At 35.8% G+C, this 15,063-nt stretch overlaps 1 protein-coding gene, 2 non-coding genes and 1 pseudogene across 3 annotated transcripts; all 4 read right to left on the minus strand.

Moving 5' to 3' along the window:
- Positions 1 to 7,881: 7,881 nt before the first annotated feature.
- Positions 7,882 to 8,098, minus strand: LOC125579408. Its single transcript, XR_007317433.1, has one exon. It is a non-coding gene; the product is annotated as a small nucleolar RNA U3 (small nucleolar RNA).
- A 2,743-nt stretch (positions 8,099 to 10,841) lies between these two features.
- Positions 10,842 to 12,863, minus strand: LOC111215695 (annotated as a pseudogene).
- Positions 10,873 to 11,089, minus strand: LOC125579407. The gene has a single exon (XR_007317432.1). It is a non-coding gene; the product is annotated as a small nucleolar RNA U3 (small nucleolar RNA).
- A 225-nt stretch (positions 12,864 to 13,088) lies between the features above and the next one.
- LOC106362690 lies at positions 13,089 to 14,044 on the minus strand. The gene is made up of 2 exons (XM_022693604.2): positions 13,877 to 14,044; positions 13,089 to 13,832 (listed from the first exon to the last, which is right to left on the minus strand). Exons 1-2 carry the CDS (start codon positions 14,042 to 14,044, stop codon positions 13,089 to 13,091), a joined length of 912 nt encoding a protein of 303 aa, XP_022549325.2.
- Positions 14,045 to 15,063: the final 1,019 nt, after the last annotated feature.

The raw sequence follows: 15,063 nt of genomic DNA on the forward strand, positions 1-15,063 counted from the left end.
ACGTTAGTTGTTAGTTGTTACAAAAGAGAGAAGGATCATATGTTCAAGTTGCTGTGTTTTCTCTATTGTTTTTGTTTATTTTGAGTCTTGATTCCTGATATAGTGTATAAAGCTGTTTTCTTCTAATAACATTCTAACTGGTTTCTAAATTTATTGCTCCGTGATGAAGGATATGATCAAGAGGGTGTCAGAACGAGCAAAAAAGTCCCAAAGTATGTTATGATGACAACACGGTGGCATAGGCGAAACTGAAGCTTTTGTGACTTTGCCCAAAAGCACAACATGATGGTCAATCAAAGCTTGAATCTTTCTCCTTCAACAAGAAACTGAAAGAAGATCAATGAGAGCCTTATCTGCAAACAAATCAACACGTCAAGGTCTGAAAGCTATTAATACTCCAAACATGTTCTTGTCTCAGCTTTAGAGCTATAGCTCAATTATTTGCGAGAGAACATAAGCAATAACCGTCCAAACTAGTATGCAAAATGTCACTAACTAGCCTTCACTGCCTCATCTCTTAGACAAGGATTTCACATCACAAATCATCGTAGAGAGGTTCTATAAGGAAAAACAACTCAAAATTTGTTGTAGGCACAGGGGGGGGGGGGGGTAACCCACGAATTGGTTGAATGGTGGAACCAAGGTTTAAACCTGAATACAAAGAGAACCGATTTTTATGAGTTTTTTAGAGTTTTATAATGCAAACAGAAACAATTATGAAAACGAATGAGATGATGTTGATAATGATAATAAAACAAGATAAATAAACAAAGGATATGATGGAATCAAGCTGCCGGTTGTGTAACACTCTCAGCTTGATCAAAGGATGGTTGAAGTGGAATGAGATGGAGCTTTGCTTGCTGGTTGTGTAACTCTCTCAAGCTTGGCCAGTGGTTGGGATGGACGAAATGGATTGATAGACACCACAAAGATCTATGGAAGGGATCTTTGATAAGCCTGGTTGCTCTGGAGCTGTTTCTCACACACTCAAAAGACTTAGAACAATAGTTTTGACAAAACTAGAAAAACTGTATTTTCATTCATAAAAGTTCAAGGGTGATTTACAAAGACAAACTAATTGAGCTTTATAGGCTCGACTACTGGGACTCTCTAACAGTCATAAAATGACATAAGGAAAGAAATAAAATCGAAATAATAAACTTGGAAGCAAAGGGATTGATGGCTCCATGAAAACTAGCCGTTGGAGCCTTTATGATGAGAATCTTGGCCAAATGAATGTAGATGGTGTTCTCCTTGTATCTGGACGGTTTGAGGGGATAACTAAGCTTCCTGGGAACCTTCTTGATGGTTTGGAATATGCTGAGGTCGTGCATAGACTGAAGAAAAAAGAGCTGTTGGAGTTTTAATGCTTGGGACTCCAAATAAGACAAGTTGAAGTAAATGAGGATCCTCCTGATCCAATGGTTTCTGGTGCATGGTATGAACTCGTAGAACTCCTCCTGGATGCCTAGAATATCTCCTGATTGGTTTAAATGATCTCCTGGTCGCCAATGTCTGGTTTGAAGCTGATTGAACCGGTTAGTTTCCAATTGAGGCAAGTGTAGAACTGGTTTGGCCGGTTTTGGAGATTGGATCATAACTTCATAATTCCGTGGCCATTTCTCCTGATATTGGGCTTTCTGGAAATATGAGAGATCCCTCTTGAATCCTATGATGGGCTTTGATTCAGACCGCTCCTTCCTTGGGCTGGAATCTCCTTCTAAAGTCGGGTACTCGCAGATGGACGGGCTGGGAAACTTCTGACTTGTAAAATTCATAACTTCTTGCTCCATGAATATTTTGGTTCGATTCCAATTGGGCTGGACTTCTTCTTGAGTGTAGAATCCAATAAAATTTGTTTCATGTTGAAATTCCTTCTGGTTGTGGAGATATACGCCTTGGACTGAACCTCGGTCGCTGGTACCTTCTAGATGGCCGGTTTGGACGGTTTGGTGAGACTCTGATTGAACCATGGATTTCGTGACCACAACATCCCCTCCCTCTTGACAAGGTTTCGACCTTGAAACTATATAACCTGCATCAAGATAGAGAAAGTCAGGTTTCATTCTCTTTTGAGAGTTTAGAACCTTACCTTGGTATAATTTCGGTTTGGTGATGCATGGTGCATCTGGTGGCTCTTCTTTGAGAAGATGTGAAAGGATCACGCCTCTGCTATGGTCATAGCCATTACATCTCTTATGTAGTGGATGGTCCTTTAAAGTTTGGGTGGCCACGTTTCTGATTTTCCTTGGAGTTGATTCTCCTAGCAACATAAGATTATCCGGTGGGATTTCTTTGAAGCTTTCTTCTTGGCAACCTGAAATAATCTCAACAATATGGACAAAAAGCAAGTGCATTATATCTGTCATGGAAATATTAAGAACATGCTGATCTAAAATGAATCTTACCATAGGTTTTGGAACTTGAACAATAGATTGTTCAGATTTCGGTTTCCACTTGGGAGTGAGTTCATGGCTGAGCTTATGGTCTGGTTCTTTCTTTGGGACTTCAATAAGCTTATAGCTTTCATTTATTCTCCCTGCACCAAGAACACACACGTCAGTACTAGTATCCAAAGTTGGTGTTAGACACTTACCTTGGTGGGATACTTTTAGGACCGGTGTTGCTTCTTTAAGCAACATGGACTGCATTGTGTCTTGAACCATCTTCTGGTTCATCACAGGTGTGGCGCCTGGTGGCTCATCTCCTTTGAATTCATGCTCCTTAGTTCCTGTTACATCACTCTTTGAGAAAGACAAGTGCATCATACAAGAATTTTGAGCTAATAAATCAGATTGAATAAAACTATCACTCTTCATAGATAAATCAGTTTTCTTTTCTAGTGATGCTTCTATCAATGCTTGTTTAGTAGGACAAAATACAGCATAGTGTCCTTTCTTATGACATCTATAACATGTCTGATATTTTAAATCCTCAGAGTTAGAAGACTTACATTGGCTTGATGGCTCTTCTTTCTTTGGGTTTAAAATCTCCTTGTCTCTTAGACTTAAATAATGGACAACTTTTGATTCCAACAAAGATGTGGAGATCGTGTCTTTCTCAACTTCAGGACCTGTCTTAAAATCCTTGGACAAAGACAAGTGACTCATACCAGTGGGAGATGATTTATAAACAAATTTATCAAGTATAGGACTTACCTTGGCCTTCTCTTGAAAAATCGGTTTGTCTGATTTTTCTTTGGAACCATGAGTTAGATACCTCCTTGGGTATATCTTTTGGATCTTAAATCTTGTGAGTTCTGGTGCAAATTCATCCCTCATGACTTTCTTAAGATCTCTCCATGTTTTGATAGCTGGCTCCTTGTAAAACCATCTATCATCTTCTTCTTGTATCCACGATTTAAAGGCATTACCTCTTAGTTGATCAATGGCATAAGATAGCCTTTCTTCTTTCAGAATGTTGTTGTAGTGAAACCATTCATCAAGGTTCCTCTCCCATGTTAGGTAGCTTAATCCTCCTGAAAATGTAAAGAGTTCAATCTTATCAGCAAAGGAATTGTAATCAAACCGAGAATTAGCAATATGATGAGTAGGGGTTTGAGAAGTTGGATGTTGATTGATCCACGAAGGATCTGGTGGCTTGGGCTCGACATAGACAGCCTTTGGTGCGTCTCCAAATCTCCTCTCTCCTTGCTGTGGACGTTGGCCTTGTGCCTTGTTTCTTTTCCTCAACTGAGCAATCCGATCATTGATCTCTTGCAAAGCTGTCAACTGTTGGTTCTGTTTGACCATCTGACATTGGCCGTGTGTTTTTCCTACCATGGCTTCCTGAAATCAATCTCAAAGAGCAAGTGAAAGTATGGGAAGTTTTGGTAGAACCAAAATAAAACAAATGCAATGATGCAATTTAACTAAACCGAGAAAATATGCAAATATGAACCGATATGAAATAACTATGCAATAAATAATTTTTTTCTTTTGGTTTTCTGAATGTAAACTCGAAATTAAACTATATGGTATGATAAGAACCACAAATGGAAATAAAATATGGAAATTAAACTAAGCCTGATTTTTTTTGAATTTTCGATGCAACAATTAAACCACAATATGCAAATGATATGAACTATGCTCTAAATAAATTTTTTTTTTTTATTTTTCTTGATGCAAGCACGAAATAAATCAGTATGGGATGCTATGAACAATAAATGGAAAGACTTATGGAAACAAACTAACAAGGATTTTTTTTTTGAGTTTTTAGTTTAGGAAATGCAATAAACCTAACAATATGAAACAAATGATGTAAAATTATGATGAATGATTTTTTTTAAAATTCAAATACAATACTTATGAAACAAATATGGTATGCACGAAATTAATAAAATGTTATGCCTTTTTATTTTTACTTTTATGCAAGATTCAAACAAGAAACAAATATGGTATGCAGATTTTTGTTTTTGTTTAAATGAATGCACAAAATCTAAATATGGCAAGTGGACCTGGGAAATGAATGCAAACACAATATGAGATTTCTCTTTCAAATTTTCGTGAATCAAATGCAAGAAACTTCTTCTCTTTTGTTTTTTTTTTAAAGAACAATAACAATGCAAAAAAACAGTTTTTATGGTTTCTTTTTATTTATAAATGGTAAAACAAATGCAAACAAGATGAATGATGCAATGATAGAATGGACCTGATTCAGGAGCTTAAGCTCTGATACCAAAAATGTTGTAGGAACAGGGGGGTAACCCACGAATTGGTTGAATGGTGGAACCAATGTTTAAACCTGAAAACAAAGAGAACCGATTTTTATGAGTTTTTTAGAGTTTTATAATGCAAACAGAAACAATTATGAAAACGAATGAGATGATGTTGATAATGATAATAATAATAAAACAAGATAAATAAACAAAGGATAGGATGGAATCAAGCTGCTGGTTGTGTAACACTCTCAGCTTGATCAAAAGATGGTTGAAGTGGAATGAGATGGAGCTTTGCTTGCTGGTTGTGTAACTCTCTCAAGCTTGGCCAGTGGTTGGGATGGACGAAATGGATTGATAGACACCACAAAGATCTATGGAAGGGATCTTTGATAAGCCTGGTTGCTCTGGAGCTGTTTCTCACTCACTCAAAAGACTTAGAACAATAGTTTTGACAAAACTAGAAAAACTGTATTTTCATTCATAAAAGTTCAAGGGTGATTTACAAAGACAAACTAATTGAGCCTTATAGGCTCGACTACTGGGACTCTCTAACAGTCATAAAATGACATAAAATTACATAAGGAAAGAAATAAAATCGAAATAGTAAACTTGGAAGCAAATGAATTGATGGCTCCATGAAAACTAGCCGTTGGAGCCTTTATGATGAGAATCTTGGCCAAATGAATGTAGATGGTGTTCTCCTTGTATCTGGACGGTTTGAGGGGATAACTAAGCTTCATGGGAACCTTCTTGATGGTTTGGAATGTGCTGAGGCCGTGCATAGACTGAAGGAAAAAGAGCTGTTGGAGTTTTAATGCTTGAGACTCCAAATAAGGCAAGTTGAAGTAAATGAGGATCCTCCTGATCCAATGGTTGCTGGTGCATAGTATGAACTCGTAGAACTCCTCCTGGATGCCTAGAATATCTCCTGATTGGTTGAAATGATCTCCTGGTCGCCAATGTCTGGTTTGAAGCTGATTGAACCGGTTAGCTTCCAATTGAGGCAAGTGTAGAACTGGTTTGGCCGGTTTTGGAGATTGGATCATAACTTCATAACTAGATTTTGACCCGCGCTTAAAAAGCGCGGGTTTTTCTTTGGATTATAAACAAAATTTGTGAATTAGTATTTTAAAATTGTTTTCTAATATCATGTTAAAAAGTCATATTATATTGAAGATAAATTTTCTTAAAATTATATAATTTACCAATTAGTTTACTTAAAATTTGGTATACATGATCTTATATAACTCTCTCTTAGGCCTAGACATTTACCAGACCCGAAAAACCAAACCGAAATATAGGTGCTATTTTGGTTTCTATCCATGGAAAGTACATATTTTTCTGGACCTGCGGATCCTTGTTCGAGTCCGGATTCTACCTGAGGGTTGATTAGTATCCGAAGTACTTGAAATATTTTGTGTAAATTAGGTATATTTGGATATTTTGAGGTATTAGATATACTTTTTAATTTTGGGTTCGTATTTCCGATTACGGGTTTCGGGCAAAATTCCATATTTAAAAAAAATATTTCGGATATTGAAAACATTTGGGTATTTTTCGGTTCCTCTGGTAAGATTTTAGGTAAATTTATGGGTCTTTTAGGTATTTAAATATTTTTTTGTATTTATTTGAGTTTTCAGGTTTTTTCGTGTTTTGGTATTTTTTAGGTCTTAAATACCCAAACCAATCCATTCCCATTTTTTAACACATCCAGTCCCGTTACATATCCCAAAATTATAGATGTTTTACATGTATTTGAATTATGAACCCGAACATATCTGAACCCGAAAGAACCGACCTTGACACATACCAGAAATTTTCAAATACCTAGTTATGTCCAGATTTTTAGGATCAAAAGAACTCAGACCCGAAAGAAACCGATCCGTACCCGACTCGAATGCCCTAACCTACTCTCTGATTATTTTGTGTGCATTTTATAAGACCTTAAGATTTATTTAGCAGATTTTTTTGCTTATTTAATAGTATAGATTTGTAAGGTTTTAATAGTTTTTAAATTTATCTTAAATAACATTTTTTATTATAATTTTTTTATAGAGAATAATTTAATGTAAAATATATAATTTTGTTTTTAACAGGTGGTTACTTAAGTTTTTTTCATTAAATTTGATTTTGTAAAATATTTGGAACTATATAATGTAAGATGACATAGTATAATATAACGTATGATATATGTTAACTTTTAAATAAGTTTCAAAATATATTAATTGGTTTAGAAGTCGATAGTATAGGAATGATATTGTTTTGGTTCGTGGGTTAGTCGACCAAAATAATTGTATTGTTAGCAAATTGTCCAAGTAAGATTACCGTAATATTTGATAAATAATACGGTTAACTCACTAAAGGAAAGAAGTAAAAGTTGGTATATATGGTGTAATGTTATAGACTAACATTTTGTTACAAAAATATAAGGTAAGACCAAAAAAATAGGTAAGTTTAGTGAAAGAGTCCAAACAACCTTTTATAGGTAGATTTTTTAGGACTTCTTCCCTTTTAATAGTATTGATTCCGTGGCCATTTCTCCTGATATTGGGCTTTATGGAAAGATGAGAGATCCTTCTTGAATTCTATGATGGGCTTTGGTTCAGGCCGCTCCTTCCTTGGGCTGGAATCTCCTTCTAAAGTCGGGTACTCGCAGATGGACGGGCTGGGAAACTTCTGACTTGTAAAATTCATAACTTATTGCTCCGTGAATATTTTGGCTCGATTCCAATTGGACTGGACTTCTTCTTGAGTGTAGAATCCAATAAAATTTGTTTCATGTTGAAAGTCCTTCTGGTTGTGGAGATATACGCCTTGGACTGAACCTCGGTCGCTGGTACCTTCTAGATGGCCGGTTTGGACAGTTTGGTGAGACTCTGATTGAACCATGAATTTCGTGACCACAACAAAATTGTAGTAACAATCATTCCTGTTTACATGATTGTCCTTAAATTTCGACTTCTACTTAACAAAACTCATCAATAGTTCGAATTGAGATTATTGTATGAAACAACACAGCTTGAGAGGAAGAAGACAAATGTACAGTTTGGAAAGGTGGAAACTGGGTTAAGAAATAATTAGAAAAAGTTATGGGTTTAATGTAAAAAACTAAAAGTTGCAAGGAAAAACAAAAGCTCAAACGCACGTGAAGATTTATTGTTTTTGCAAACTTGAAGTGAAAAAACAGGAAAAATGGAAGGCAAAAAAAAAATTAAAAAAGAAGCCTGTCAGACAACCGTGCGACCACTCCGGAGAGGGTCAGACCTAACCAGATAGCGATCCTCTACAGTGCGGAGAGTCCAAAGACAGTCGTAGCCGTTAATCACACTCAGTTCGCACGGTCATGATTCATCAACCAAGTTTAGGGGACTGTCTCCTTAGAAATCAAGGATACAGAGGTACGAGCCTATAGAACAGATCCTGTTCAAGTAAGGTCGTGACCTCTACTTTCTTCTCTTCCCTATATAAACAACACAGCTTCTCTCTGTGTGTTTCGATGTGGGAGGAATAAACAACTTCAAATGCCCTATACGCGACCGTTTCATATCTCAACACACTAATGCCTCTGATACGCCGTCGTTTAGTTATCTCAATGTCTGATGAAAGAAGCTGTGAAACAAAGGTTTATTTTCTTAATCAGAATCTCATGTTGCTTAAACCCTTTTTGATTAACGTTTCTTGGAAGTCTCTTCGGTTGTGGTGTAAGGTCTCGGTGGCTCTACGAGATTCTGGGTTGAGAAGATCATCTCTCACTCAGGAAAAGTTTTCAAATTTTGTGAATGTAACAGAGAATTTGGTGAAGCACATCATTAAAAAAAAAAAGAATTTGGTGAACCACTTTTTGATATTGTGAAATGTTTTTCTTTTATGTTGAATTTTAGGATTTGTGAAACTTTTTTGAAATTGTTTGATGGGTTTCTATTAGACTTTTACTTTACTTGGTCGAAATTTTGAATTGATGCAAAATAATGGGAGTACCAGATTTATCTGAAGACTCCTAACAGGGAGTAAGTGATGATTCTCCTCCCACGAGAACCAGGCTTGTTCTTTATGACTTCATTTGGCTCGGGATCATTACAGTAAATGGTATTTAGGAGACAACTGTCAATCTGAATCATGAAAAGAAACATGATTTGTACATAGAAACCTATGTTACATGGAAACGGGAGCGGGTACGTGGAAGCGGAAGCGTATGGAAGCGCAGAAACGAGATTTTTAAAAAAATTAGGAAGCGGGTACGTATTGGAAGCGTATGTATATATATATATATATACATATATAAGTATTTTTTTAAAAAATCTAGAACTAAAAATTATATTATTTAAATTTAAAATAAATCATTTATATTTATGATAATTATATGATTTCATATTAAAACTGTGAAATACACATAAATTAAATTATTATATTAATTATTTTTATTACTTTATAATTAATTGACATAATATATTTGAATATATGATTTATCTTTAATAAATATCTCAATGCATAAAGATAATTTATAGTATTAATTTTAATTGTTTTATATTTCTATTCAATCTATTTAATACTATTAAAATTTGGATTTTATATAAATTAAAATTAAAATTTTATATTTTTGTTGATATAAGATATTGTGTTTTTTTTAAAGAATGGAAGCATGATTCCAAAACGGAATCGTAAGCTTCCAACGTGTTTTTAAAGAGAATATTTTAGAAGCGTTTTGGAAGCGAGATTCCGTAAGCTTCCACAAGGTTCCGATTCCGATTCCGGTTCCGAAGCGGGAAGCGTACGTCCGATGAAGCTTCCGTGCAACGTAGATAGAAACACAAAAAGCGAAAAAACTTGATAGTGAAATTTGAGCATGTGAATTGAGGCTTAGTCAGGTTTTGGTACATGTGCATAAATCATTCACGACTTTAAAGCAAAGACTTTTATTTATGTCTGTTTTCTTGGGTTGTGATTTGTGAACTATGTTTTCATTTCCTTACCGGTCTATTTGTCTTTTTTATCCGAATAGTACCAGCACATTTATAAAGCAAAACAGAAAACAAAACAATTCATATGTTATGGGTTTGGCTTTTAAGATATAATGATTTGTCTTGCACAAAAAAAAAGATATAATGATTTTGTCTTTCTCAGAGTCACTCTCTGACTTAGCGGAAAAGGCGGGGAACTGTCCTTTGTATCACTTTCCCTTGGAGCTTGCTCCTACGGTAGGACTCTCGGATGTGGCAAGGCCTGATGTGTCATGTCTCGTTCCTTTTCACCATAATCAGTCGAGCTGTTTCCACAAGTTAACGGATAACATTGACAAAAAAAACAATGTAATTTATAGGATGAGAATTTTCATATAATGATAAAAGAATCAACATGTATGGCAGTGTTTCATCTCATGCTTGTATATATTTAGTACTCGTAAATGTTGATTTAGTATTAGTATGCATTGTTTATAATTTTTTTCACTTTAATTGGTTATATATAAAAATAGTGGTCACAATTCCTTCAAAGATTTATCAGTGTATTCAGTTTTGTCACATTGTTACATAAATACACATATTTGAAATATATTTTAAATGAAAAAACTTAAAACCCGGTTGAACCGGTTCGACCAGTCATCCAGAAACAATACCGGTCCGGTTTTCAAAACATTGCATCTTATAGATAGAAGCATCAACAACACTAGGCCAAGCTCTGTTCCAAGGAGAATCAAGACAGAGTAATCTACAGCTGATTCATATATCAAGATGTTACTTTTGGGTTGATAAAATTTAGTGTTAAACTTGTTCACATATCAAAGATCATTCCTAAACCATCGTCCAAAATTGCATTTTCATCTTAACAACAGTCCATAATTCGAAAAACATATGTCGCCTTGTCATAGCGAATCAAAAGAATTGACTCGGGTGAATTCTATTTACTCATATGTCTTACAACAATAACTTTAAAGCTATAGCTCAACCAGTTGTGAGAGTAGATAATCACCAAACGAACCTCAAAACTCGAAACGTAAACGGTTCTATAAGTCTTTAAACCACAAAGTTCACCAAAATTAAACAATCTACATCACTCTGATCCCATATAGTTTGAGCTTCGAAGAGGGGAAGACCTAAAATGATCCTAATTCTAGTCTGTTCGGATTGAAAGTTTGGGATTGGATCGATCCGATGGTAAATGGATTATGGGTCGGTGAAGATAGGCAAAAACTATTGAGAAAGTTAATGGTAAAAAAGGGCCTGTCAAACAGCCATGCGACCACTCCGGAGAGGGTCAGACCGAACCGGATAGCGATCCTCTACAGCTCGGAGAGTCCGAAGACAGTCGTAGCCGTTAATCACACTCAGATCGCACGGACATGATTCATCAACCAGGTTTAGGGGACTGTCTCCTTAGAAATCAAGGATACAGAAGTACGAGCCTATAGAACAGATCCTGTTCAAGTAAGGTCGTGACGTCTACCTTCTTCTCTTCGCTATATAAACAATACAACTTCTCTCTGTATGTTCCGATGTGGGAGGAATAAACAACTTCAAATGCCCAATACGCGACCGTTTCATATCTCAACACACTAATATGCCTTTGATATGTCATCGTTTAGGTATCTCAGCGTCTAATTAAAGAAGCTGTGAAACAAATGTTTATTTTCTTAATCACTTCTCTTCCGTTATGGGGTAAGGTCTCAGTGGCTGTACGATATTCTCAGGTAAAGTTTAAAAATTTTGTGAATGTAACAGAGAAACAGAAAACAAAAAAAAATTCATATGTTATTATGGGTTTGGCTGTAAGATATAATTAGATTGTCTCTCTGACTTATCGGAAAAGGCGGGGAAATGTCCTTTGTGTCACTTTCCCTTGGAGCTTGAGCCTGCGGTAGGACTCTCGGATATGGCAAGGCCTGATGTGTCCTGCTTCGTTCCTTTTTACCATAATTAGTCGAGCTGTTTCCACGAGCTCACCAACAAACATTTTTGCTATACCACTAATAAAAAGCCTAGGGTCGTCGTTGTTCATATTCTTAATCCCTGTTATACTCTCTAATAGCTTCTTTATGTTTGATTTATGCAGAGTAGATCTCCTGAAACATTCATATCTGCTCATTTGATCCTCTGTGAATTACGATATAATGGCATGCATCTTGGCTACCTTCTTCGCACGATCACTAGCTTCAACAGTTGGGATTTGGGTGAGATCAACTTCCATATTGTCGTCAGAGGTTTTAAGTTTCTTCACCTGACGGAGATGGCCAACATCTTCTTCACTGCCATCTACACCTCTCCCACTGTCGGAAACAGGTGATTCTGGAGGAGATTCATCTCGCTCCTCCTCAATTGCTGCTTCAAAAGGATTTTTGTAGCGTTTCATAAAAAATACATTTATTTAATTAAATATATGGGACTCCATTATATACTCATGTTTAGCTTAGTAAAATAAGTTGGCTTTCCGATGTGGGACAACTTGTATATAATCTCTTGCTCGCCAAACAATAGACTTCACTTCACTTCTCAAACATACAACTGAAACTAAAATGTTCAAACCTATCGATCAAACTATCAGAAACAGAGCATCCTCTTGTCGGCCAAAGTACTTCTCTTTTGGATTAAGAACTGCTCTAAGCCAAGGTGCAGAGAGCTCTGCTCTGTTTCTATATGCTTTTCTTTCCTTTTCTGTAAGGCCGGCCAATCGTTTTAATCGCAACAATGTATTAGTTTCTAGGCTAAACTGCAATTTATTACCCCAAAAAGAAAACAGAGTTTCTCTCAGAGAAAATATAGAGGTGGAACAATGCGTGCTTCCCATAGAGGGTTAAGAGACTATACAATAGCTAATCTATCATCACCAGTTCTATAGATTTTAAAGAGAAACAAACGAAATGGAAACATAATCTGAAGGATGGTGAATTCTGGTTGTTTGCGTGAATAAACCTTACAAGACATATATATATCTCTGTGATGATGCAGGTTGAGTAACTCTTCTGTCCTTGAATGGAACAAAGTTGTGGAACCTATTATGAGACTGTACACCGAGACTGTTCTGATGGATACACTACAGAACTAAAAGGATGTGCTATGGCGTGATAACATCGAGATGCTGACACAGACTTTGCTTCTTGTCAAGCCAAGGAACCTACTGGAACAACTAGAATAAGCTAACTTGATTTGACAATATCAAGTTACTGCTGCTGCGATTTGCGTTCTTGTGTGCTAAAAAAACTCACAGGCTCTTATGAATCATTATCATTTAAGAAACTATATCATAGCTAGAATACAGAGGGAGGAAAAAAAAAAGAGTCAGAGACTTTATGAATCATGATCAAAACGTGACACTGAATAGAAATGGAATCTGGAATATATACAACGTTCTCGTGAATCATGATCAAAATGTGACAGTGAATAGAAATGAAATATGTACAAAGAGCTCTGGTGAATCATGATGATCATCAATGCTATAATTACCTCCGACCTCGCTTGATAACGCACAACACTTTATCCTTCATTGCTTCTTCGACAAGCCTATACTCTTCCATAATCCAGGTTCTCAACACTTGTTCTCCGTCCACAATATCAAAATATCTTCCTTTATCCTCTTCGTAAAACTTGAAGACCCTCTTGTAACCCATCACCTCATGGCTCATCGAGAAGATCGCATTATCCTCTTCCATGATCCTCCAGCGACCGCTTTCACACCCGTCGGTGTAACCACAAGCCTCTGTTCGGTTAGCGAAGACGCAGAGTCCAGATGCTGTAGACCTCTTATCTTCATGATCCACAAGCGTCGATGGATGCACGCAGTAGACGTCGTTGGCAACGTAGCAAGGCCATTCGTTTCCACCAGAATCAAATATCACCTGCAGATAATATGCACCATCGTCTTGTTGATTGGCTAAACGGATTCCATAAGCTGTCAGCGACTGCGTTGCAGGAAGCGGATCTGCTGAGTACGAGAAGTGCTTGGCTAGCAAGAAACTGATCTCGGTTTGGAACAAAAGCTGAATCTTGCAAACAACGTGGTCTTGCTTAGGGTTCCATTTACTCGGAACCCTGTACTGCTGCATCACCCAAGTTCTCTTGTAACCTCTCGCTTGCGTTTCTCCGCAGAACTTGAGGATCTTCTTGAACCCTAGAATCTTCCCAGTATCCTCGTCTTTGATCAGTTTATCATGACCTATGATCCTCCAGCCACCACAGCCGCTGTTCTTGGGTAAACGAATACGACGAAAGGGTTCTCGGCTTCGAATACCTCGCTTGGATTCTTGGTGAACACGTCTCTGTCTTCCATGAACTCTTCAGGCCATGATTCTCCGTTGTCGTTGATACTTTGCAGATAAATTGACATCATTTTCTCGTCAGTTGCTTTGCTGTGATCGTCTTTGACGTCCGGATACTTTGCTGCCCGGATCTCCTCCATAGTGAAACTCAGTCTCGATCAATAGTTAAGAAAAAACTATGGAGATGAAGGTGTCTAGAGAGAAAGAAACGCAAGAAGTAAGCAGATCAGAAGCTAAAAGAAGAATAGCTGTTTCTTGGAGACGAAGGGAACAAGAATAAGAAGAAAGAACGAGTGTTGATGGAGTTGCTTTTTCAGTTAGTTGCTACGGTTTCTTATATAGTTTCCCAATTGACTGATCTATCCTTGATAATGATACCTATTACTATTTTGTTTGCATACGTATATTTGTCCTATGTAGATACATTAAAATAAGATGTATTTAAAAAAAAAACATTTGCACTATTTCGTTCTATTTCATACTTAACACATCAGTCTTGAACAGATACTAAATTTTGATACGTATTTTTAAAATGTGGAATTCATTTTTAACTGACAAAAATTCTATTTAATAAAAATTATAAATTTTACATAATTATATATTATTTCATTTTACATAATTTACATTAAATTTGCGTACATAATTGTTTTAATTGACTTATAGGTGTGACAAATATCTGGATTTTGAAAAGAATCATGACATGTATTAAACAATAATATATTTAATATTTATGTTAAATTTAGCCGCATTATAACATGTGATGATAATTTTAAGAAAATTAATATTTTTAATTTTAACAAAATAACAAATCTAAACTTTTATATATTACATTGATCTATAATATATATTTTTTTTTTACTTTTAAGGAATAAAATAAATTTATATAAATATAATAGACAAATTAAATATGATAACTTGTTTATATTTAACTATAAAGATTTAAAATTGAAATGAAGATAATTCATTTTGTTTATGATTAATATGTTTAATAGATTTGATCAGCCTTTCACAAGGCGATTTCTTCTTGAACTCTTTGAAAGAAAATTTCAATCGATCAAATTTGGTTAAAAAATCAAGATCGTCAACATACAATCAAATGATCAACTAGGTGACTCTAATCAACACATATACAAACAAACAGATCTGATAAAGGTTATAT

The sequence above is a fragment of the Brassica napus genome, chromosome A1, assembly GCF_020379485.1.
Source record: "Brassica napus cultivar Da-Ae chromosome A1, Da-Ae, whole genome shotgun sequence".
Lineage (NCBI taxonomy): Eukaryota > Viridiplantae > Streptophyta > Magnoliopsida > Brassicales > Brassicaceae > Brassica > Brassica napus.